The sequence below is a fragment of the Mesoplodon densirostris genome, chromosome 6 (genome assembly GCF_025265405.1).
Source record: "Mesoplodon densirostris isolate mMesDen1 chromosome 6, mMesDen1 primary haplotype, whole genome shotgun sequence".
Classification (NCBI taxonomy): Eukaryota; Metazoa; Chordata; class Mammalia; order Artiodactyla; family Ziphiidae; genus Mesoplodon; species Mesoplodon densirostris.
Genome location: NC_082666.1, coordinates 34,670,917 through 34,695,889, shown reverse-complemented (window position 1 = coordinate 34,695,889; position 24,973 = coordinate 34,670,917). Strand labels below are relative to the sequence as shown.

The 24,973-nt window shown below is 44.5% G+C and overlaps 1 protein-coding gene across 6 annotated transcripts in view; it reads left to right on the top strand.

Annotated features, from left to right (window-relative positions):
• The window catches only part of PTPN3 (protein tyrosine phosphatase non-receptor type 3), a 109,564-nt gene that overhangs the window by 55,012 nt on the left and 29,579 nt on the right, over positions 1-24,973 (top strand). For 3 of the 6 annotated variants that reach the window (XM_060101250.1, XM_060101251.1, XM_060101255.1), the window contains 8 exons: positions 2,639-2,759; positions 3,904-3,991; positions 6,811-6,899; positions 8,055-8,118; positions 9,493-9,665; positions 14,202-14,336; positions 16,663-16,839; positions 22,547-22,642. In XM_060101250.1, coding sequence (XP_059957233.1) covers positions 2,639-2,759; positions 3,904-3,991; positions 6,811-6,899; positions 8,055-8,118; positions 9,493-9,665; positions 14,202-14,336; positions 16,663-16,839; positions 22,547-22,642 — 943 coding nt within the window. The remainder of the gene's footprint in view (positions 1-2,638; positions 2,760-3,903; positions 3,992-6,810; positions 6,900-8,054; positions 8,119-9,492; positions 9,666-14,201; positions 14,337-16,662; positions 16,840-22,546; positions 22,643-24,973) is intronic. The other 3 variants (XM_060101253.1, XM_060101252.1, XM_060101254.1) reach the window with 3 other exon arrangements.

Below are 24,973 nucleotides of genomic sequence, written 5' to 3'. Positions count from 1 at the left end.
GAGTTTAGGGCGTGTCATATGGTAAGTAGATAAAGAAGATGGACTGTGATCAGGGTCTAGGCTCCAAGTTACCAGCCTGAACAGCATTGGGCAGGTTCCTTCCTTGAGTCTCCATTTCCTTATCTGTTTAATGGGGATAAAAGTAAGGCCTGTCACTAGGTTATCAAGAACATCTAGTGGGATGATGTCATTGGTCATTGAATACAACGTGGAAACCACGCTGTGCTTTGCAGATGGTTTCCAAGGACTGTTTAACTTTGTTTCCCCCTAGTGGTTAACACTGCTCATTGCAGAGTAGCCGACTAAGATTTCCAGGGAAAACCACACAGGGGGGAGGTTCACTGGTGGTCTTGTGTTAAGTTCGGACATTTGTCAGTGACTTGACTAAAAAGAGAACCTTGCTTTTCATGTTTGAAGAAAGGCACAGGGGTTAGGACTGTTCGTTAATATGATGGATGACCAAGTCAAGATCCAAGAAGATCTCCGTGAGCTGATGCAACCAACAGTGTAAAATTTAATAGGACTCTGCCTTGAGGCTCAGGAAAGTCATTTGCAGCATTTGGTTGCCATCTGGGGACTTGACAACTGTCATCTGCAAATGGCCAGCAGTAGCCTGCAGGCGTGGCAGGCAGGCTGGTAGAATGGTGGGAGTGCTAGCCAGGTTCTGGTCTTGACGGCTGAAAAATAGCTCTGTGATAGGGGTAGGTCCCTTCTCATCTCTGGACCTCAAGTTCTCCTTCAACATGCAGAGTTTGGATGAGGTGATTCTAAGGCTTTCTCGGGCTTTCTTCATTGGGGACCCAGCATCGGGGCATCTAAATTACTTCCTGTAAATGCATTGTCTTACACTTCACCATGCACAGACTCACCTGTAAGCCACACTTCTGCTTACCTCATACGGCCTCAACACTCCTGTTCACAGCTTAGCCACATTTGGCTGGCCTTCATGGCCTGTGGTCCACCCATGACCAAGTCTGTATGTGTAGGTCACTTGGCTTTCTGCCCTTTTCCCCTTCCAAAACTGAACTTTGCAGTAGCCTCTCTACAGGTGAGTTCCAAGCACTCGAGCAGCTACTATGTGCCGTGCCTGGGCACAAGGCCCGAAAGATGAGTGGGACCCACTCCCAGCCCTCAAGGGACAGTGTGAGGAGGACACAGATCCCTTCATTACAGCGCAGATCTCAAAGAGCAGCCCTTGTGTGTGATGGCAGTTGAGGAGGGTGAGCTCCAGGCTGAGTAGATGTAAAGAAAGATACGCTTGCATCTGACTTTTCAACTTTGGGATGAAATTCACCTAAGCACCTACCTCACTCCTCTCCTTCCCTTCTGAGACTGACTATAAAGCATGACCAAAGATTTCCCCAACCCCTGCCCTTGAGACAGAGAAGGAGTCATTTGATTTAGAAATCTTCTCTGTTGAATGGCTACTCAATCATGAGTCCTTAGACGCCTCCTGACATTGAAGCCAGCTGCAAAAAGAATTTATTAAAACCTTTGGAAATATCAAGGTTGATATTTTTAAGAAAAAGATGAAATAGGGTTTTTTGTCAGGAAAACAGAATACTAGATTAAGTGCCCATCAGAGCTAGAATAGTCTTCCTCCCTCCTATTTTTATAGCAGGTGGGAGGACAGTCTTGGAGAAGGGAAACAAGTGTCCTTCGGTCCCACCAGCCAGATCCTTGGCTGCCCACACAGGGTCCTTTTCCGCAGTCTCTTCAAGAGTGCAGATAACCAGATGGTTTGAGTTCTCAGGGCTGCTACGTGCACTTGTACAGGGTGGGCACTGCACAACTCTCAAGAATACCTGTCACACCAAGACATCAGTGAATCTTGTCTGCAGATGGCAGTCACAGATCTCAAAAGAGAAGTGCCATTTGACCCAAAGACCAGCCTGGGAGTCCCTCTGTAAGGCCCCCCTTCCTCTTCCCTCTGCAGTTGCAGGTCCCCAGCATGATTTCCCTGACAGCGCCAGCATCGGTCTCCCTATCTTCCGACTCCTGTAAGAATGTTCCTTCTTCCTAAGAACCGTGCCCTCAGCTGTCCCAGGGCTCAGACTCTTCAGCCTCACCCATTCCCATCCCACCCCCATGGCCTCTGAACACCTCCTTGGTTTCCTTTCTTCCACATTTCCCTGACTGCCAGGGAAGTAGGTCAAGATGCAGGCAGTGGTCTCTTCTGGCCACACCCATCTTTTAGAGCAGGTTGGTCCAGTGTTATAACAACCTTGGAATACTACAGAGAGCCTGCACAGTGCCTGCCATATAGAGCATGACATTTTTCTGAGTGGTTTCTCTTGTTTTTCTTTAGCCAGGGGTATGAGCGCCAATGCTGTGCTGCCCACAGAGTATGGAACAGATGCGGGATTAGAATAGAACCTAGATTTGAACAGGCTCCCCCTTCCCTCCTGGTGTGGCCTTGGGAAGACAGGATCTGGCTGGAGCACGCACAGCAGTACTTAGCCTGTAGGGATCAGGTGATAAGTGTGGACTCTGGAGCTAATGAGAAGCTCAAGTTCACGTGGTAGCAGAACTTCTTGGGAGAGTGTTTCCAATGAATGTTTGTTTTTTGTGATGCTACAGATGCTTGTAAATACTGACCGCATTGAAAAGGTGCTTTCCCCTCATTCTGTCTTGATAGCTCATTTTGGAGACCATGATTCTTCCATTCATCCTCCGGGCTATCTTTCTGATAGTCAGTTCATACCGGATCAGAATGAGGACTTTTTAGCAAAGGTGGAGGCGCTCCATGAGCAGCACAGGTGAGAGGAGGGGCGGGTGACCTACTTTGGGAACTCAGGTCGGGCACCGTCAGACCTCGTGTCCCCTCGGGTTTGATGTTGCCTTCTCTTGCTTTTGCTTATGAATCCTCTTTCAAGATGTCGGGGGTTTGTGAACCTTTGAGCTCTTATGAAGGCAAATATATCTGGCATAACTAGCATTTCTGTAAAGTGTGCAGTCCTATGAGAGTTCAGGATAATTTGCTGCATTCTTTTTCAGGATGTCATTGAAATCCGTTAGTTCCTGAAGGAAATGCCCATTTTAAATCTGACTGCCCCACAGATTGACCCTACCAGGCAAACCTTTTAACAGTTTCCCATATTTAGTGAAACGAGCCCTGCCTTCAGGTGGTTTTGAATAGACAGGCAGACAGACACAGGTGCTGACAGGCTGGGTGAATCCCCGTCCTCTCTGGGTTCAGTTGGGGAAACCACCTTCCTTCCAGAAGGGAGCACCAGCCTTCCACAGCTGCCTTGGGCCAAGCCTCCACTCCAGCAGATTCGCCCGATTCTGGCCTCCTCTTCCCTTGCCTCCTTTCACTTAAAGCTGCAGTGGCTCCATTCAGTCCAGGTCAAATAAGGGCCACCCTGACCGAGAAGGCCAGGTCTCAAGGGACCTTACATTCTCAGGAAGGCCATAGAAACAAAGCCCTAAGCAACCAGTGTCCCTTCAAAAAGGACCTGCCAATCCTCTCCCAGAATTGCTGTCCAGGCAGGAGCCAGCATCCTAAAATAGTACAGCGACGTTTGGAAGTTGAGGCTGCTACGAAAAGGATAGATAAAGGCAGAAAGACCTGAAGAGCACATACTAATTTAGGGGCTTGGAAAAGGTAGGCTGGGAATTCCAGAAGGTGACAGTCTTTATCTCTGAATATTGAGAACCTACTAAATGTGAGGTATTTTTTAATAGAGGAACAAGAGGGCTAGATGAAGTCATATTCAGTGGACAAGAAGAAAAACGTGGTTTACTAGCATTTGGGGTTTGACTGTTTAAGATGAATAACATAAGGCATTTAATAACCTTATAGTAATGGTATCCATATTTTTAGATTTTTATTAATTTTAAAAACCGGAGTTAATATTCCATTTACTGGGTGAACTCTGCATCTTCTCTCTGCCTTTGTAGTGGGCTAAAGCAATCAGAAGCGGAATCTTGCTTTATCAACATAGCACGGACCCTCGACTTCTATGGAGTGGAGCTGCACAGTGGTAGGGTAGGTACCCTCAGCATGGTGTAGTTCAAAAGTTATTTTAATTTTAATTTCTGAACATCTGAAAGCTTCTTTGAAACTATCTCTTTTCCAGTATAATAAAAAGGCCTTTTTTTTTTTAAGATACCTGAAAGGTTTATAAAGTAATATTGAGTTTTGCTGGTTATTTATCCACTTGGTTTTTTTCATGTTTACTGTCATACTTGAAGACTTTTTACTTTTGGGGGGTCACAGGGGTTAGAAACAAGTAATTTTTGTAAGACCATCTCATGGTTAAAGAGGTGAAAAATGTATAGAGTTCCATTTTCCAAGTGGCTCTTTAATGAGCCAGGGTTTCTACTATTTAATCTCAGTGCTGCTCAAATTAGAGCTAATTATGTACTCAAATATGATAGCTTTCTATTATGATGGCATGTTTATGGAAATCAAGTATTTTGAATTGGTTGTGACTTTTTAAATAAAATTGATTAATGTCTGTCGTCTGCTGAGCCGTTTCTAACTGCCAGACACAGTCCCTGTTTATTTCCCACTGTAATGCCATGAGGTAAGTGTTGTCATTTCCTCCATTTTACAGATGGAGAAACTGGTACTCAGGGACTTATCAAAGGTCATGTAGCACATAAGTAATGGCTTCAGTGTGTGACCCCAGCACTGTCTAATTGGCATCTGACCTTTACATTTTCTACCTGTAATTGGCCCACATCATATCCAGAGGAAGCAAATATTGGTTGAACACCTAGTCCATACTAGCCATTGTTCCAGATGCTTTCATATGTGACCCTAAGGTCTCATTTACAGATTATAGCAGCCTTGGGAAATGTGTTCTAATCACCCCATTTTACAGGTGAGAAAACTGAGGCTCAGGGAAGTTGAGTAAATTACCAAAGTTTACATTTAAATAATATTTTTGCAATTCTTAGAAACACTTTCATTTATTTTGTCTTACTTCAATCCCCTAGCTGTGCAGTGTACAGGGTATAACATAGGTAATAAAGTAGGAAAAAGATATGGATCTTACAAAACATCAACTTTGGGACTTGACTTAATTTTTATTCCACTTGCAAATACTGTTTTGTCTGGTAGAATGTTGTGGAGCCCTTTCTTCAATGGTGAAGTGGGCTTTACATCTGCCTGAGTTGATCTGTGCTCCCCCCACCCCCAGGGTCTCATGAAGGTCCTGACGCCAGTTGATTACCTGTCTGCCTCACACCCCCGTGGTATCAGAGGGAGTTGGGTTACCCTTGGCTATGCTGCATCAACCAAAACCCCCTGAAAATCAGTAACTTGATATCACAGAGCTTATTTCTCAGTAGTTCAAAGGCTATATGGGTCCTGGTGGCTCTCCAAGGCAGCCGTCCTCTGTGCAGAGATTCAGCAGCCTAGGCTGCTTCTGTCTGGTGGCTTCACCATCTTCACATGTGGCCTCATGCTTGTCCCAAGGGAAGAGGATGTTGGAGGGCTGCACACCAGCTCTTAAATGATTCGGCCCGGAGGGGACTCATCACCTCTGCTCATTGTTCATCAGCCAAGACTAATCATACAGTCCTGCTCCACAAGCTGGGAGGTTTGGAGGTGGGCACGGGAATTTAGCGAACAGTTAACTGTCCATGCTACCGTGATGACCACAGAACCAGGAGATTTGAGACCCACGTCACTGGCCCACGCAAAGCATTCATTTATTTCCTTTTTCTGCACTTGATTTTTATTTTGTTTGCTAATTTTCTGTCCCACCTGCTTAATATTCCCCTATATTCTGGTCCCAAGTATCATGTTTCATGCAACCCTGGTTTTCAACTTGCCAATTTGGTTTTGCTTTAAGCGTGTGATTTCAGTTGGGTGCCCAGTAGTGATTACTCTCTGGACTTTCCACAATGGTATCAGCAGCGTTTTCTTCGGCCAGTTTCTCCAACTCCCCATGTTCACATCACTGTTCATAAATGATTTGTCCCACTATCTCTTGAGAGATGAAGGGGATGAATGTTTTTTATACCTACCGCATGCCAATACGTTCTTATATTCTCTACGTTCAGCTTGATAAAACTCTTAGAGGTGGGTTCGACCATCCTTATTGTACAAAAGGAAACACTGAGGCCAGTAGCCCAAAGCAACACAGCTAGTAAGTGGCAAACCTAAGGTTCACATCCAGTGGTAACTTTGCCCCTTCTTTAAAATTACGAGTATCTGAGTGAGTAAATAGGGATATAGATGACTCAAGGGAAGGAACTGTTTATTTTAAACTTTTCATTCTCAAATGGATTTAAAACATCTTGTAGTCGCTGTATCTTCCTTTTATTATCTTCATTATCTATGGCAATGCCTAGCACATGGGCTCTTAATAAATGTTGACTGTATTGGACTTATAAGCCATATTTTATTTTTCATTGGGTTTAGAATCAGCAGTTCTACACTTCATATTAATAGCTAAAGCCTTTTCAGTGATGGGAGTTGAGATTTGTTTAAAGCTGTGCGGGGGACGAGGCTTTTCTGATTTTAATATGGTGTCTGATACTACTTGTTGAAAATGTAAAGGCAAATGTTCATTTCTATGATTCTGTGGAATGAATGAGCTTGCCTGGTGGTAACTTTGTAAACTGGCAGAACCCAGGTGTTGCTGTCAGGCAATGTATTTTCACCTTAGAAGAATTTGGTGCTAAGTACTTGGATCTTCAGTATCTGTTAAGAGGAGATTTTTGCCTGTTTTCTGTAATTTTCCTTTTGGAGCTTACATGTAGTGCTATTTATAAAAGTGTGGGTGCTTAAGTTACCAGAGGGCATAAGCATGACAGTAACACGCTGTGAATCTGAGATCTTCCTTTTTATAGGATCTGCACAGTTTAGATCTAATGATTGGAATTGCTTCTGTGGGCATCGCTGTGTACCGAAAATATATTTGCACAAGTTTCTATCCTTGGTAAGTGCAAACCGGTTCTAATTATTTTCTGAATCGTGCTTTAAAAATATGCTGAACAAAAGTAATGGCACCTCTAATTTTAAACTTTTATTTCTAAAGAAGGGACAGAGACTTTCTCCCAAGTTTTTACCTCTGACCTGTACAATTAATCCAGATTCAGTACTTGGGAAAATTAGTTTGGTTTTTATCAGCATCCCCATCTTCCCCAGTCAGCCTGTGGTTTGGGATACTGTGTGAATCCTGGATAAAACAACACAAGGCAGGTTTTGGAGTTAAGGAATCCTTCCTGGGCGGCACATTAGCCAGGATTCAGAGAACTTCCTCTGGGCAGGAGCTGTATTTTCAGGGCAGTTCCTTAGTTACTAATGGAAGTTTTATCAAGTGCCCAGTTCTGGTCTAAAAACTCAGGGGATCCAGCAGACTTGAATCCTCACAAATCTGAGAAAGGCAGCGCTGTCCCCACTGTTCAGAAGGCTCCATGGTGGAGGACTTAAGAGCATAAGCTCAGATCCTGGCTCCAAGCATTCCTGGTGTGAATGATCTTGAGCACTTAAGCGCTGTCTCCCAGCCTCAGTTTCCTCATCTGAAAGCTGGGTATAATGATACGTACTTTTCAGGACTATTGCAAGGCTTAGTAGAGGGGCTGCTTATAAAGCTTTAAGTATAAAAAAAGGCTGTCAATGGTGGCTATAATTGTGTTACTATGCAAACAATAGAGAGGCTACTTGACACACGGCTATTAGGTGGCTGTTAGGTTTGCGAAGCAGCTGGGATGTGGACCCAGGTCCGTCTGTCCTCCTTCTGCTGCTCCACACTGCCCTCAGCTGTGTTCCCCAGGTACACACCAGCCCTAGCAGAGCTGCAGTATCACAAAAGCAGCTGACAGCAAAGAGAGCGCATTGCCCATGGCCCTCGTTATTTAAGAGCTACATCATAAACCAGGGGCCCTGATGTGATACTCAGCTTCAGTCAGCTACTTAGTGTTTGGCCGAGGTGATGGGGCCGCCATCCTTTCTGCGCTGAAGCAAAGTCTTGGAAGCCGAGAGCCCCCAGCCATCACGATCGTGGACTAGAGGACACACGCCGAGAGGCGCCAGCTGCAACCTGGCTGCTCCCTGATGTGCTGTTTTGTGTTGTGTTTTACTTTTTTTGCAGGGTGAACATTCTAAAAATTTCTTTCAAAAGGAAAAAATTCTTTATACATCAGCGACAAAAACAGGTGAGTTGTACCTATGCTTGCTTTGGTTCTTGTGCTTTTAGCCAGTTCAGCTCTTAGTCCTTCAGCAGGTGAAGGAGTTTGTCGTACGTGTAACAGGGAAGAAAGAGCATTGCACACGGTGGAAAGAAAGTGGGCATCAGTGTCCAGAGGGCCCCGCAGTTTTCTGTGTAATTCATTCTGCTTATCTGGCCGAGGAAGTCACTTGCTTTGCAGTCAGGCACATTGGGTTCAGATCCTATAGCTCTTCCACTCACCAGTTGGGCGGGTTACTTCACCTCCTGCAGTCTGAGTTACCTTGTTTACAGGAATGCAACAATGCCCAGTTCTCAGGGAATCATCAGATTTAGATAGAAGTGCCATTGGTCAAAGCACCAGGCCGAGCCCACTGCAGAGTAGCAATAAAAGTCAGCAAGGTTAGTTCCTTCCCTTGATGTGTTTAAAATGCACGGTGGCCTTGCGTATATGTCTCATAGGAGGAGTCTGCAGCTCTCCAGATAACTCAGTTTGGTTTTCCACATGGAGAAGAGCAACTTAGAGGTGAGAGAACCCACAGCTAGTTAGGTGGAGGAGCTGGAATTTGAACCGGTCGTTATGAATCTGAGATGCCCGCTCTTCCCACGACACCACACTCTGTCTTGTTAGGCTGCATATTTTTCACTTACTGTCACTAGGTCATTTCCCAATTTTCCAAAGATAACATGTACCTAAAATGGCTCCACATCACAATGAACTCTTAGGACTGAGAGCACTAAAGCTCAGAGAAAACTAGGACTAGAATCTGGGTCTCCCGAGCCCCAGATGCAAACTTCAAGGTGCCGTAAAAATGCACAGGATGGTAATTTAACATGAGAACAGAAAACCTGAACTCAGGTAGAATGGAGGTAGAGCAAATGATCAAAATGATTATTATAAGTGAACACTAGATCTGACTGTCTTTGTGGAAAGCAAATAGAGAAACCCAAAGCATTATAAGATTCCTGTCATTTGATAGGTGAAAGATGATTTCTTCAGGGGAGAGATTTTTCCCAGAGCTAAATTCTGAAAGGAATGGATCAGACAGCCCTTATCTGGTTGCTCCAAATATATCCGACCTAGAAATGTAGGCAGGTGTGAAATGGAAGCGTTCATGCAAGACCACAGATGATGATAAATAGTAGACTCTGGTCGTCTTTATTACCACGTTCATGAAGGTGGTTAACAAATCTTCCTGTTGAATCTTCTTAGAACCCTGTTTTTGTGGCCTAAGGAATTTTGAAACCAGTTTTCTGCTGTCCATTGTCTCTTACTTGATAACCACCGATGTGGGCATAAAATGCTTGAGACCCTGCTCCTACATCTGTGTAGATGAAATCTCTACTGTGTTTTTCCTCCTAGACTGAATCCAGGGAACACATAGTGGCCTTCAACATGTTAAATTACCGATCTTGCAAAAACTTATGGAAATCCTGTGTCGAGCACCATACATTCTTTCAGGCAAAGAAGCTACTACCTCAGGAAAAGAATGTTCTGTCTCAGTACTGGACTCTGGGCTCTAGGAACGCCAAAAAGTGAGTATATGCTTTAGGGACAGTCTCCATGCTAGGCTGAGAAATAAACATGTCCTGGTCACCCCTGGGGAGTAAACATCCTCAGGGGGAGGGACGTCTTTGCCCAGGGACCCCAGGCCCTGGGGCCAGAGCTGCTGGTGGATCTAGAACCACGGGTGAAAGTCTGCTGGGGCTGCAGTGTGTCTTTCCACACACGCAGGCACTTCTCCTATTCCTGTCACTTGCTTCTCCCTGCTCAACTCTGTAACACTCAGAGCCCCCAAGCAGCCAGCATTGGAACAGCTCCGTCCTGTCACACCCAGGGAAGCACAAGGCTGTGACTAAGGGTCATCTTGTTGCCCTTAAGACAGCCTCTCCCACTGAACAGTAATTCCATAAGATGCTCTATAATAACAAATGAGCAGAAATAAAGATTTCCAGAGTCAGGTGACTTTTTGGCATATACTACATCCAGCAATCACAAGATAGTAACAGTAATAGTTATAGTTGACGACTACTGAGTGCTCACTTTGTTCCATGCACATACTTCATTATGCGTCATTCTTTTTTTTTATATGTTTAATTCTTACAGCAATTCCATGTGTGCTATTATCTGTAGGAATGAGATTCAAAATACTTAATGACTAGTAAATAAATCTATACATTTTAAACTTTTAGATTACAGTGTATTCTCCTGCAGTTTATATTTTTGTATATGTTTTTATTCTAAGATGTAGAATACAAGATGTATTATAAATACTTGCCTTCTAAATATAAGATGTAGCAGAAATTCCATATCAAATTATTTTCTAAATTGGTTGGAAAAGTTATTTTTGTGATTTTTATTTTAATTGATGTGGCTGTTACTAAAAGTGGTGCTCCTGTCTGAGCCATCATCTGATATGTGGGACTGTATCAGACTATTCCAGTGACTTTCCTGTTACATGGTAATCAGTTGAAAGCTTTCTCAATTGAATAAGTAGTAAATGTCTGTTAGTATCATTGATAGTATTGATATTTATGGTGCTAAATGCTCTCTCTAAGCTTCTGAGGAACCAAGAGCAAATATATTTTCCAAGTTTTTGTCTTCTAATACTGTCCAGTATTTTTACACATTCAATAGCTCTATTTCTGAACATGCCGTAAACATAATTTGCTGGAATGTAGCATTTACTTTAGTTGGACTTAATCCTCTTGGTGAGCTGAGAAGTAGCATTGAGAGCAACTAAAAGCTTGGACTCTCTTACAGAAGGCTGGGTTAAAATCTGATCTACATCAGTTTTAATTTAATCTGCTTCTTCAATTTCTTCATCTGTAAAATGCAAACGAACGGAGGATTTTTTTTTTTTTTTTTTTTTTGGTCTCCATTGTGGCAGAAAAAACTACCCCTGTTTTGGTGGCTTAAAGCAGTAACCATTATATTATATCTCAAGATAGAAAGCCCAGAGATAAACCCACGGACATATGGTCACCTTATCTTTGATAAAGGAGGCAGGAATGTACAGTGGAGAAAGGACAGTCTCTTCAATAAGTGGTGCTGGGAAAACTGGACAGGGACATGTAAAAGTATGAGATTAGATCACTCCCTAACACCATACACAAAAATTAGCTCAAAATGGATTAAAGACCTAAATGTAAGGCCAGACACTATCAAACTCCTAGAGGAAAACATAGGCAGAACACTCTATGACATAAATCACAGCAAGATCCTTTTTGACCCACCTCCTAGAGAAATGGAAATAAAGACAAAAATAAACACATGGGACCTAATGAAACTTCAAAGCTTTTGCACAGCAAAGGAAACCATAAACAAGACCAAAAGACAACCCTCAGAATGGGAGAAAATATTTGCAAATGAAGCAACTGACAAAGGATTAATCTCCAAAATTTATAAGCAGCTCATGCAGCTCAATAGCAAAAAAACAAACAACCCAATCCAAAAATGGGCAGAAGACCTAAATAGACATTTCTCCACAGAAGATATACAGACAGCCAACAAACACATGAAAGGATGCTCAACATCTTTACTCATTAGAGAAATGCAAATCAAAACTACAATGAGATATCATCTCACACCAGTCAGAATGGCCATCATCAAAAAATCTAGAAACAATAAATGCTGGAGAGGGTGTGGAAAAAAGGGAACACTCTTGCACTGCTGGTGGGAATGTGAATTGGTACAGCCACTATGGAGAACGGTATGGAGGTTCCTTAAAAAACTACAAATAGAACTACCATATGACCCAGCAATCCCACTACTGGGCATATACCCTGAGAAAACCATAATTCAAAAAGAGACATGTACCAAAATGTTCATAGCAGCCCTATTTACAATAGCCCGGAGATGGAAACAACCTAAGTGTCCATCATCGGATGAATGGATAAAGAAGATGTGGCACATATATACAATGGAATATTACTCAGCCATAAAAAGAAACGAAACTGAGCTATTTGTAATGAGGTGGATGGACCTAGAGTCTGTCATACAGAGTGAAGTAAGTCAGAAAGAGAAAGACAAATACTGTATGCTGACACATATATATGGAATTTAAGAAAAAAATGTCATCAAGAACATAGGGGTAAGACAGGAATAAAGACACAGACCTACTAGAGCATGGACTTGAGGATATGGGGAGGGGGAAGGGTAAGCTGTGACAAAGTGAAAGAGCGGCATGGACATATATACACTACCAAATGTAAGGTAGATAGCTAGTGGGAAGCAGCCGCATAGCACAGGGAGATCAGCTCGGTTCTTTGTGACCGCCTGGAGGGGTGGGATAGGGAGGGTGGGAGGGAGACGCAAAAGGGAGGGGATATGGGAACATATGTATATGTATAACTGATTAAATTTGTAAAAAAAAAAAAAAATTAGCCCTCAAAAAAAAAAAAAAAAAAAAAAAAAAAAGATCTTGTGGGTCAGGCATTCGGGAAGGGTGTGGCCAGATGATCCTTCCTCTCCATGAAGTATGTAGACTAGGGTTTCTCAGTGAGATGCAGCTGGTGGCCGGGCTGGGCTGAGGGTCCAGGACCACTTCTCTCCCACACCGGGTGCCTCGATGGAATGATCAGAAGGCTGGACTCATCTGGACCCCTGCCCTCTCTGTGTGTTCTCAGGGCCTCTCACAGGGTAGTTGGATTTCTTACACAGAGGCTCAGGACTGCAAGAGCCTAAGGCAGAGGTGGCCGGTCATCTTAAAGGCTAGGCCCATACCTGGGCTACTCTTGGTCAAAGCAGTCACAGGCCAGCCTGGGTTCAAGAGTCAGAGAACTTGCAGCTATTTTTAATCTGCCACTAGGGGTCACTTGGGACATGGTGGGTGGCTCAGTGACCACAGGTCAGCAGTTCTTGACCACCAATACCAGCTTCAGCATACTGGCAAATCTCATCCCTCATTCTCTCCATTTCATAGATGGAGAAACTGAGGCTTAGGTTACGTGATTTGCCCAACCCCTAGAGATACTGTTATACATTTGCATATTGGACCCTCCGAAAGCTTCCATGTAAAAGAAACTTGTTCAGTATTTTCCAAGCTTATGGGACAGTGGAACACTTCTTTTTCCAAAGAGTACCTATTAATAACCTGTGACGCATCCTTTGGGGAGCTGCTACATTAAACCTTTGAATCATCCAGCTAGCTCCCCTCATTCCGATGATGTGCCCTCAATCAACGGTAATTTGGTTTCTGATGTAGATTCTCGTGGTGATGCTTCTGTGAGCATTTTGATCAGGGTGACAACCGTACTTCTCATTGAAAATTAGTACATTGATATTCTAGAGGGTGTGCTTCGTGTTACCTATGTTCTTGTGGTTTTTCTGTCCTGTTTTTTGTTGGGTTGCTGGTTTTAGGCTGCAAGGAATTGCCTGGAATGTTTCAATGAGACGTTAAAACATTGTTTAAAATTTCGAAATGCCAGAACTGAGTTTCCCCGAAACTGGCTTCAAACTCCATCCTCTCAAATAATTCATTCTCTGAAGGGTCTAGAGAGCTGAGATTTAAATTCTCGAGGTATAAATAAAATTTGAAAGTAACCTTCAGGGTGGCACATTCAGAGAACATGGTCTGAAACTCTGCTGTCTAAGCATATTTTCTCAGGTCTGCTCTTACAGAGTTCTGAGTGCTTTACAGTGACGGTCTCTGCCAGCTAGGATGACAAAGAACACTGGGAAGGAGGGTTAATGTTTGTACTCATACCAGTGTGAGTAAAGTGAGCATTCCTTGAAGTTACTTGAACTGTATTTCAATGTTAATCCTGAAACTCCTTCTATCTGGTAAGGCTTGGTTATATTCTGAAAGCAGTTTTGTTGCTTGAAATAGTAAGGACAAGAACATATTTTCTCACCCGAAGAGAAGAAATAACATAAGGAAAAGCTAGGACAGAAAGGAATCCCTTCTGACCCGTTTACCTCCACTCCTGGTAACCTCTCCTGGGGTCATCAAGGTGTTAACCAGTCATCCGTCAGGGAGGGTGTGTGTGTAGCCCTGTTTCACTTATGCTGTCACTTCTTTCTGGTTGAATATGTCAGTGTAGAAAGTGAACCTACATCTGGTTTTTCAGGTCTGTAAATAACCAGTATTGCAAAAAAGTGATTGGAGGGATGGTCTGGAACCCGGCCATGCAGAGATCTTTATCAGTGGAACATTTAGAAACCAAGAGTCTGCCGTCTCGGTCTCCTCCTATTACTCCCAACTGGTATGTCTTCCTTTTTTGGTATTACCCACCAGTAAACACTTTACTTCTTTTAAAAACTCAATAAAAATAAAAACCTAACTACAGGTGGCCTATGGTCAGAGTTTACATTTGCATGTTTGACTGTAGCAGAAGTAACTATTTTTGTGAAATGCACAAGTCTAGCTAAACATTTTCTTTAGTGTATGATGCTGGGATGTTCTTTTTTAAAAAGTTACTTGGTCTAAATAAATTTGAGCACTGCAGCTTACTGAAATGCTGCTCTTGAAATTAGCATATTCAGGTTTTGAGAAGTCCTGTGATAAAGAAGCATGTTTAACTTTATTTAATCTCACATTTCCCATTAATATCAAACAAAATAAACTTTGGGAAAACATAGTAAAGGTATGTAATACAACTGATGTAAGGGCATGTGACCCTCAGCAACAGTAGCAAATGCACATAGGAAAGTAGCCTGCCAACTTTTAAGATGATGGACTCAGCTTAAAAAGAAGGAAGTGGCAGGGCTTCCCTGGTGGTGCAGTGGTTGAGAGTCTGCCTGCCGATGCAGGGGACACAGGTTCATGCCCCTGTCCGGGAAGATCCCACATGCCACGGAGCGGCTGGGCCCGTGAGCCATGACCACTGAGCCTGTGCATCCGGAGCCTGTGCTCCGCAATGGGAGAGGCCACAACAGTGAGAGGCCTGCATACCGCAAAAAAAAAAAAAAAAAAAAAAAAAGAAGAAGGAAGTGGCAGACCCGGACTCAGATTTTGACTCTCCTGTTCGTTAACAAGTTTGTTTACCTCTCTGGTCTCAGTCTTTCCATCTGTAAATGGATTGAATGACATAATGTACAAGTGCTTTGTAAGCTATACAAAAAGGATCAGGTAGAATTATTGTTGTTGTTTTTGTTATTGTTGCTATTGTTATTTTATTATAATGTTCCTCAAAGACATCAGGCCATTTTGTGAATGCCTTCAAAACAGCCAGGCATCATCAGAAGGGGAAACCAAGCCAGGAACATTGCCCCAGCTCCACCCTGAAATAAGGGTATGGCTTTCTGTTCATTTCATGGTAGGGTGCACCTGTAAATTCTCAAAGAGTAAGCTACCAGGACTAAGGAGCATTCTAACATGCAGGCAGAAAACGGAGCTGTTGTGCAGGGCTGCTGGGTAAGGGCCCTCCACTGGGGCCTAATGCTCTGGGCAGGGATGGGGATGGTGTTTAGTGTTGGAAATCATAACATGACTGAGTAGATTGGGTCTTGGTTTCCTAGATTTAGGCACCCATCCTACAGGAGTAAATTTATGCTATAAAGTGGCAGCTTAATTTGTCTGAAAGTCTCTTGGGCGGCAGTGCCAGGGCCCCAGAACAGAGGTCAGGACAGCATCCAGGAGAACAGCTGGAGTTGACGTTGCCACGCCAGCGGACTGTAGCTCTTACTACTATTTATAGGTCCTCTTCTGAGGAATCACAAACCTTTCTACTCTGCTTTGGACACAGTGTTATTGATTATCCGGGCCCAAGGGGATTGCAAATAGTGGAGGCTCTGACAGTCCCAAGGAGAAATGGCTAACAAAGAAGCGGAAGATGGAAAAGCAGGGAACATGAAATTTAGCAAGCTCAGCAGCCTGGGATCACCCACTGCAGGAGCCGATGCCCAGGTGCTGCCCCAGGTGTTGCCCCAGGTGTCTCCCCAGGCATCCTGGGGACATTGCTTCATTTGATTCATTTTCAGGAGCCAGGTAGGCACAACTGAGGCTCAGAGAGGTGGTGTGACTTGCCTCACGTCACACAGCTACTGCTGCTATTGGAGGGACAGGGCGGTGCTGGGGCTATGCCCATCTAATACCACATAAGAGATATATTTTCAAAAGCAAACATTTCTTCTTGGATCAAGTGAGATTCGCGTGAGGGGATGTAGTTGAAATAAGTCTGCCGAAAAACTTACTTCAGCTTCTAAACCCTTATTTATACCATACAAAGGAATCAGAAAAACTGTCTGATGAGCAGTCAGTAAAGCCTGTTTACACATTGCGAGCTTGAGTCCTCCTGGAAGAATAACTCCCCCTAAATCAACACTCAACAACCTCCCAAAGAGCAAAAACCAGTCTCATCTGCCTGTTTATAAAGCTGAGGAGCTGAACCACTGGGCTAAGAATATCTGGGACCACGTGGCCCTTGGTAGATTCTAGTGTAGTAATGGGTTAACTGGCTCTTAAGTTCCAACAGAATCAGCAAAGGCATCCTTAGGAGGGTCAGAGCACAAAGTTAGATCACTGATGTCTGATAAAATTGCTAAGTAGAATCTGCTTTCAGCACTTCACACCGAACCTTTCCCCACCAGGCGAAGTCCTCGACTCCGGCACGAAATCCGAAAGCCACGACACTCTTCTGCAGACAACCTTGTGAACGAAATGACGTACATCACTGAAACTGAAGATGTGTTTTACACCTACAAGAGCTCCCTGTCACCTAAAGACAGCGATTCTGAGATTTCTCAGAACCAAAGCCCACACCGAGAGTAAGCAATTTGTGTTCCTCTCTTTCTTTGTGTCTGCTTGTTTGGGCTGTTGAGGAATTTGCTCAGGCCCAATGGCCATTTAAGAGGAGGCAAGGGCTGGAGCCTGCAGCCAGCTCCCCGGGGTGCTCTCTGCCAGGCCAAGAACATCATCCTGCTCTCCCTTCCCCGACAGGAAGACAGGCTGTGTGCCTGGGGTCAAGACCTTGGCCTGCTTTTTGTCAACAACAGTGGCATACTGTCCACGCGCTTGTTAGCTCTCCTGAATTGTGTTCACGCCAGTTCATGAGCAAAGCCCAGTTTAAGCCATTTCATACTCCAGAGGTTGTAGACATGTTAACTATAGTAGTATTTCCCTAGATTGTCAGAGTTTGACCACTGCAGGATTCCCCATCACTGGAGATGTGCTTATCTTTTAGCTGTCCACAGAAAGCCTTCTCAGAACCACATTATGTCCTCGGGTTTTTGTTCTTTTTGTTTTTAATGAATAGTCAGTATAAAGAAAAAACATTCGGAGAACATCTCTGATTTTCTTTGTTAGATTTTTGTCAAGGACAGTGTGCATCAGATTCTTTTATGTCCCCACTTTCCTTTTTGAATGTGACAAACTCCCTTCACATTTCAAGGTCAGGAGAAAATATGTCTCTCCTAAAATACTGGCTTGAGTCCTTTTATTATTCAGTAAGATACTATCTAATTCAGTAGTTCCCTGTTTGACTTGATTACCAGGGAGCTCCAAGCTGCATGTCAGGCTCAACAGCATTAGCTTCCCGTAGCTCAGGTTTCTGATCTAGTCCCTACTCTTCCTTCCTTGCCTTATTAATGGGTCTTATTTTTTCTCTTGTTTTAATGAATTCACTGTTCTACCATATCTGCACATTTTAGAGTAAGCTATCTCAAATCATTTTTTGAAGTGGACAAGACATAGATCGTAAATTAAATGACATAAAGTATGATAGGAATGGATCATCTATTAGGAAGTCAACCATGGTCATTGAGTATCCATTCAGTTAAGTCCCATGCTATGCCCAAAATATAGAAACATATAATGCTTCCCCTAATAGCAAAGGATTAGCAAGAAGGCACTTCAGTTAATCTGTAAATTTTTACCACTCTAGCTACTAGGATTAAAGCATTAAATGCATCCCGATTGTACGGTAGGCATCACAGGTGAATCGCAGATCTCACTTCACACTTAAGTGTGAAGTTGCTACTTCTCTGCTGTCCCTGACCACAGCAAACATAGTTTCCAGCTTATCTGTGTTCTTAACACCTCTGATTAATTAATCCCCTGGTCATTATTTCCTTGTGACCTGAGCTTGGATGATGCTTTTGTTGAAATGATCACTATCTCTTGCTCCAACTTGCAGCCTCATTGAGGTTACAGTGGAAGGGGGTAAGTTCCTTTGCGTGACACTGGTTTTGCAGTTCTAGGTCTGCAAGGGCAGGAGTGCAGGCATGCATGACTTGAGCCAGTTTGAGTCTGTCAGGGGCTGTGTTGCTTTGGTAAAAGGAGAAGGAGGGTTTAGGGAACTGACCGAGGGCTCTGGGATGCCCAGTCACACCCTTCGTGTCAGATCCTCCTGCTGTGGTTTACAAATCCATCATGGAATTATGGAGCTTCTGGACCTTCCCTGTCCAGTACAGTAGCCACTAGTCACATGTGGCTATTCAGATTGAAATTATTTAAAATAAAATAAAATTTAAGTTCAGTTCCTGAGTCACAGAAGCCTCATCTCAAGTGCTAAAGAACCACATAAGTAGTGGCTACCATATTGGACAACACAGATACAGTACATTTCCAGGTGCTGGCTGGAGGAGAGATGAATTCTGTCCAGTGGTATATGGCCGTCTTAAAGGGCTACGCTCATTGCCGAGTCCTGCAGCACACTTTGTACACCCTCTGCTGCTCATTGAGGGAATGTGAAGGTGAATTAGACAAGCCTTTGCTTTCAGGGACCTCCAGGCCAGCTGGGCAAATAGCACATTATCAGCCTTCATCATCACACTGTGGGGCTCTGTCACTTTGGTGAAAGGAGAAGAGAGTTTGGGCAAATGCGGGTTCTGAGAAGCCTGATTACAGGTCCTAGGTCAGATCTTCCTTCTGTGGTCTATAATTCCATCTTCCTTCCCCACCATGGAATTAGAGCATCTAGAGCTTCACAGGCCAATACAGCCACACACAGGTGGCTATTTAAGTTTATTAAAACTCATCTGAGAATTCACTTCCTCAAACCCGGTTCGATTTAAGTAATTTCTAGCCCTACTCACCCCGAGGCATTGCACATCGATTCTTCCTGAAACTCCTCCGTGAGACATACAAAGATGTATCATCCTGGGGCACTTTTTGTTTTGCAGCGAAATGTTAAAAGTAGCAAATAATGGTGATGCAAACGCAGCCTTCCTTGCCATGGCTTTGCCTGGTGAGCCAACGGTAGACGGCTCACAGAATCGAGTTAGCGGCTGTGCTTTGCAAGTGGAGCGAACAGTTGAAAAAGTTCAGCCCGTAGCACCTCACTTAAGTAGGGGACCCCTTCCTGCTGGCAGGAAGCCACCTTCTGCTGGGTCTTCAGAGGCAGCTGGCCTCCCTGAGAGTCTGGTGATCCTCCATTGCCCAAGGCAAGAAGGGAAGGTTAGTCTGTACTTGGAGAAAAAACTGCGGTGGTGTTTTCAGTGAGTACAGTCATCCCTCGGTACCCAAGGGGGATTGGTTCTAGGACCCTCACAGATACCAGAATCCATGGATGCTCAAGTCTCTCACGTAAAATGGCTAAGTATGGTTGGCCCTTCGTATCCCCGGATTTAATTCCATCTGTGCTTGGTTGTATCCACGGATACCCAGGGTGGGCTACAGTATTTTCAAAATGTTTAAGAAACATTGGACATGCTTTATACAGCACATTAGTGTGTTAAGAGGCAAAAGGAAGTATCCTGTCAGAAATCAGATGAATAACATCACAGACAGCAAGGAGAGTTCCTTTTAGAAAGAAGAATGAAGTGTCATGTTCTGTACCCGTGTAAACAAGAGGAAAAAAGAGAGAAAGGAAGAAAAAGAGCGGTTTGACTTTGGCTCTAAACCTTAGTGGTGCAGTTCAGACTCTGAACATCATCCTAGTGGATAAGTCACCTTGGTTTGTTCCATATTTATAGCAGCGCAGCAAAGTTTATGATTAGTTACGAATCCTTGGCAGTTTGCTTTATGCCGGAGTAGGCTGTCCTTTTGTTACGCTCTCAGCCATTCTATGTTCCTTTCCTTGTTTCAGAGCCAAGGCCAAGATCTGCAGAGAAGGACATTTCCAAAAACAAAAACAACCCACCACCCAGAAAAATGGGAGGGGGTGTTTCCCAAAGGAAAAAATGACTTTGCAGAGCAGAAGCTGGAGGAAAACAAATTTTAGGGCAGATGAGGGTTGTGTTTGAAGAACTTCTCCTCAGTGAATGGGGCTTGGTGCCATTGTGGTGCCTTTGCTATTTGCTTACTTCCTTCTTTAGAGCCTGCCTTGTTCCAAGGACAGGGGACAGCTGTCGGCTTTTATTTCCAAACTTCTGTACACACAACAATGTGAATATACTTAAATGGTACTGAACTGTAAACTTGAAAATGGTTAAGGTGGTAAATTTTATATTATGTGTATTTCACCACTATTTTTTAAAATGTTTTTAAATAGCTTCTCTGCATTGGAAGGATCTTTGGGAATCCCCTTCTTCAGCTGCATCATCAGTGTAGGAATTCCCTCTGCCCTGTCACCTGGTCACCCTGCCGGTGATGGGCAGCCCTCCTGCCGTGTGGCAGCCTGTTCTCTAGTTGGACAACCCAGTTGTCCAAGCTGTGTCTCCCCACAGGAGACCAGCCAGCGACAGGGTTTCATTCAGAGTTTTGTGTCCACTTGGCCTGCACCTTGCCTGTACTTCACTTGGTCTTGGGCCACTTGCATGTGGACAACTGACGAATACCTTAAACCCAGCCTGGCCTGATCTCAGCTCGTCATCTTCTGTCCAGCCTGTGGCTCCTCCTGTCTTGGTGAGTGGAGCCACGTTTCAGAACCACCCAGTCGGCACCGATGGGCACTTCAGGCATCCTCGACATCCCCTTCTCTTCCGCCTGTGCCATCTAGTTTCTCACCTGTTGATTCTCCCTCGTGAACACCCTTGACCTGGACCCCTCCGCCGTCCACCCCGCACTGCCCCTGTGTAGCCGCCGTCGTCTCTCGAAGGGACAGTTGCAATAGTGCCCCAACTGTCCTCCTGTCTCTAGTCTCTCCTCCTTCCAGACCATCCTTAACAAGGGTAACAGGCTTATTTTCCTGAAATTTATGCCCAAGCATGTCACTCCCCTGCTTAAATGCCTTTTCTGTGCTTTTTGAGAATTTCATGCCTCTGGAAATACCACTGAAGTTTTTTTATTATTAGAGTTTTGCCTAAAATATAGGGTTGGCCAAAAAGTTTGTTCGGGCTCTTCCATAAGATCTTATGGAAAATCCCAAAGGAACTTTTTGGCCAACCCAACACTCTCTTCTTCCCTCTTGACTACCTGTTTAAGCTTCTACTGGTTTATCTTTCAGACTCAAGCACCCCTTCCTCTGTGAAGCCTCTCCTGGCCTCCCACTGTACGCTAGACATCTGAGCATCTCCATTACAGCATGATGATAATATTTGATTACTTTTATATCTTAAACTAGACAGCGAGCTCTTTGAGGGCAGGGATAGTGCCCTGTTCACCTCTCCTTCCCCCAAACCTGGCGTGGTGCCTGGCACTTCATGATATTCAGTGACTACTCTGATGGATGGACAGGTGAATGGGGAGACGGTCACGTGAAGCAGGATGTGGCCCTTGGCTAAAGTACAAACAAGCTCCCAAGTTTTTACAGTGGGTACCCCCTCTGCCACTTCCACGGCAGGTCCCCATATCACATGAGCACCATCACACAGCATCTCATCTGCACGCCAAGGACTCAGATTTACTGTAACGAGTTTTGGTTACCTGTCTTCTATGAGCAGGTCCCCATGGTAGGTGCTGCTGCCGGCTATGTGTCAATGAGAAATTCTCATCAAAGAGTTCAAGCATGAATTGACTGAAATTTAACAAGTGCTTTCTTGCCCTTAAGGTATCGCACCGTCTGAGTGGGCAGCCTGGGGACAGGTGCATGACCCTTGATTCCATTAGTGATGAGATGTAGAGCTCAGACAGCGGCATCTCTGACCCACATTCCCTCAGCCACCTCCGCGACTTCTTGAGTGAAGTTTTGATCTCGGGCCCTTGGCACGTATCACAGAGATAAGGGTATCACCTGAAGAACGTCTCCATGTCGTAACACCTATACTACGAAGCCACGCTTTCTGTTACTCGGTGATCCTCACGTCAGGATCCATGTGAAATATCGGGCTGTGTATTAAGCACACCAGGAGAGGAATAGGCAGAGGACGAGGGTCTCTCCTGAGCTCGAGAAGCTCATAGACTCGAGAGAGAAATGCCACATGGAACGGGCCCTATCCTGTCACCACCGTAGCCAGTGCCTGCTTGCGGGCGCCCAGTGAGAGCTGTGAAACCCTCAGTGGGAGCACAGCCTTGCTTGGCTAACAGGTTTGTGCGGGGGTGGGGGGAGGATGCGGGAGCCTTTGTCATTTTCTAGGGTGTAAGAAAGAGTGGTATAAAAAGCCTCACCCAGGAAATCCTGCCATTTTAACTGTCTCTAACCTTGCTTCCCTTCAGAGAAATGAACTCTGTCCTGGCTTTTGTTTCCGATGACTACTGCATTTACAGTTCTGAAGCATCGGCTTCTGAGGGCGAGCACCCGTTTGTCTGCCGGTCAGTCTGTCTGTCTGTCTGTCTCTGCCCCTTTCACCCCAGGGAGCTGGGGTGGCCAGTCCCCCTCCCTGGCCACTCTGGCTCCCCGACGGCAGTGACGGTCTCCCTTCCGGCCTCAGGAGCAAATCACTTGCTTCAGCTCCCTCCTGCTACCCCTTTCTTTGCCCCTTTCACAGTTACCCACTGAAACCCCAGGGGTTCCCCTCTTCTCTCCGTCCTCACCCACTGGGCTCTCCCCTCGGTTGCACCTCACGTCCTGCCCAGGTAGGGAGGAAGGCCACTTGGTTTGGCGTCTTCACTCCTGGCCTCCCTGTGCTGCGTCCAGCTGCCACCTTCTTGTTGCTTCCTGTCATTCCATGTCCTCCTCACCATCTGTCTGTCCATCCTCCACACTGAGCAGAGCATTACTGCAGCCTACAGGGAACGTCTGTACACGGTTGATCAGCCAAAAAAATATTGTCATGTTTAATAAATTACCATCTAAAAGTAAGCTCTCCACCCCTACTTAGAAAATAGGATTGGGCACCTAATGACTTCGAATATGTTATTTTTAATACTATGGGCTGTTTTGGATAGACCATTACATTTTATACTGAAAAAGAAAAATACTTTAAAACCTTAAGATGTCATCTAAATTCTATATAATGTAATTCGAAATTCAGAATTTAGAAACTAAATAAATATGATGAATACAGAAATACATTACAGTTTACTGAAAAGTCTGTTGTCTTCTGCTTTGTCACCGTGCTCTTCTGTTGAAATGTCATCACCCTTTCCATCGCTCTCATCTGCAGATTCTTCCAAATGTTTGAAGTATGAATGCTATTTGCAGCTTCACAGTAAAGGTTCAGGTCCACCCCTAGAGCTGGAAATAGCTTTTCCTAAACCTCTTTGGCTTTATCTTGTTTAGCAACTTCCAAGTTTCCCTTTCTGCCCCTAGGAGGTGCTCTTATAAACATCAAAACTTAGAAAAGTTGCCCAACTTGGGAGAATTTTTTGTTTAGCTTCCTTTTAAGTAAATTAAAGTCTCATTTATTTTCAGTCTGAAAACATACCACTAGTACCTAACAAAATATCCTCTCTGAAATGCCTTCCCATCCAACTGGAAAACCTTAAGGCCAAACTCTTCTCTTGCAAATAGCTCTACTTCTGTACTACTCTGTCACTGGATTTTTTTTTTTTTTTTTTTTTTTTTTTTCCTGCTGTACGCGGGCCTCTCACTGCTGTGGCCTCTCCCGTTGCGGAGCACAGGCTCCGGACACACAGGCTCCGCGGCCATGGCTCGCGGGCCCAGCCGCTCCGCGGCATGTGGGATCTTCCGGGATAGGGGCACGAACCCGTGTCCCCTGCATCGGCAGGCGGACTCTCAACCACTGCGCCACCAGGGAAGCCCCTGTCACTGGATTTTTTTATTCCAATGAATTGAGATTGTGAATCACTTTGTGTGACTATGGTACAGATTTTATATTTAAAGTAAGCTCATTTGAACTTGCTAGGAAACAGAGCACTACATTAATGAAAGCTCCACGGGTAAGGAGCGGAAATAAAGGGGCAGCAGCAGCTGTCTTTTGTCTGTTTGTTTCACTGAATGTCTGTCTTTGCTCACCTTTCCCATCACTAACCTGGAATGAGATTAGAATATGGAGGAGTCTGTGGAACATGAGGACAACCCCATATTCTGTTGGCTTTTAAAGGCATCTTTTGCTAGGACTGTGGCTCTGGAAGGGGTCTAGTGTGGGTGTGCATGATGCAGAGAAGTTGCGTGTCCCACACCGTGTTCATCCCTGTGGCCCTGAGAGGTTAGAGAGGAGGGTCTTAGGAGCAGACCTGGTGTGAGGAGAGGAGAGGGGAGAGGTGCTGGGGGAGTCATGTTCATCAGACTTCTGTCTGTCAGGTGAGGGGAAAGCTGTGTGACCTTGGGCAAGTCACTCAGCGCCTCTTGACCTGTTTCTTCATCTGTGAAATGGGAGTTGAACCAGATGACCACAGAGGTCTGTTCAGTTGTAATAGTCTGTAATTCTCGAAGATAACGTCATCCAGTAGAATTTCCTGCGATGATAGAAATGTTCTGTAACTGCACTGTCCAATGCAGGGGCCTCTAGCCACGTGTGGCTGTTGAGCATTTTTGAAATGTGACTGGTACAACTGAGGAACTTTCTAATCTTAATTTACTTAAATTTAAGTAGCCACACGTGACTAGTGACTGCCATATTGGGCCGTGCAGCTCCAAGATACAAAAGGACTTATATTAGAGAAAAATAAAACGTATAATCTCAGTGGAGGCATTAATGGGTGTCACAGGTGAATAATGTAAACTAGGATTCATATAAA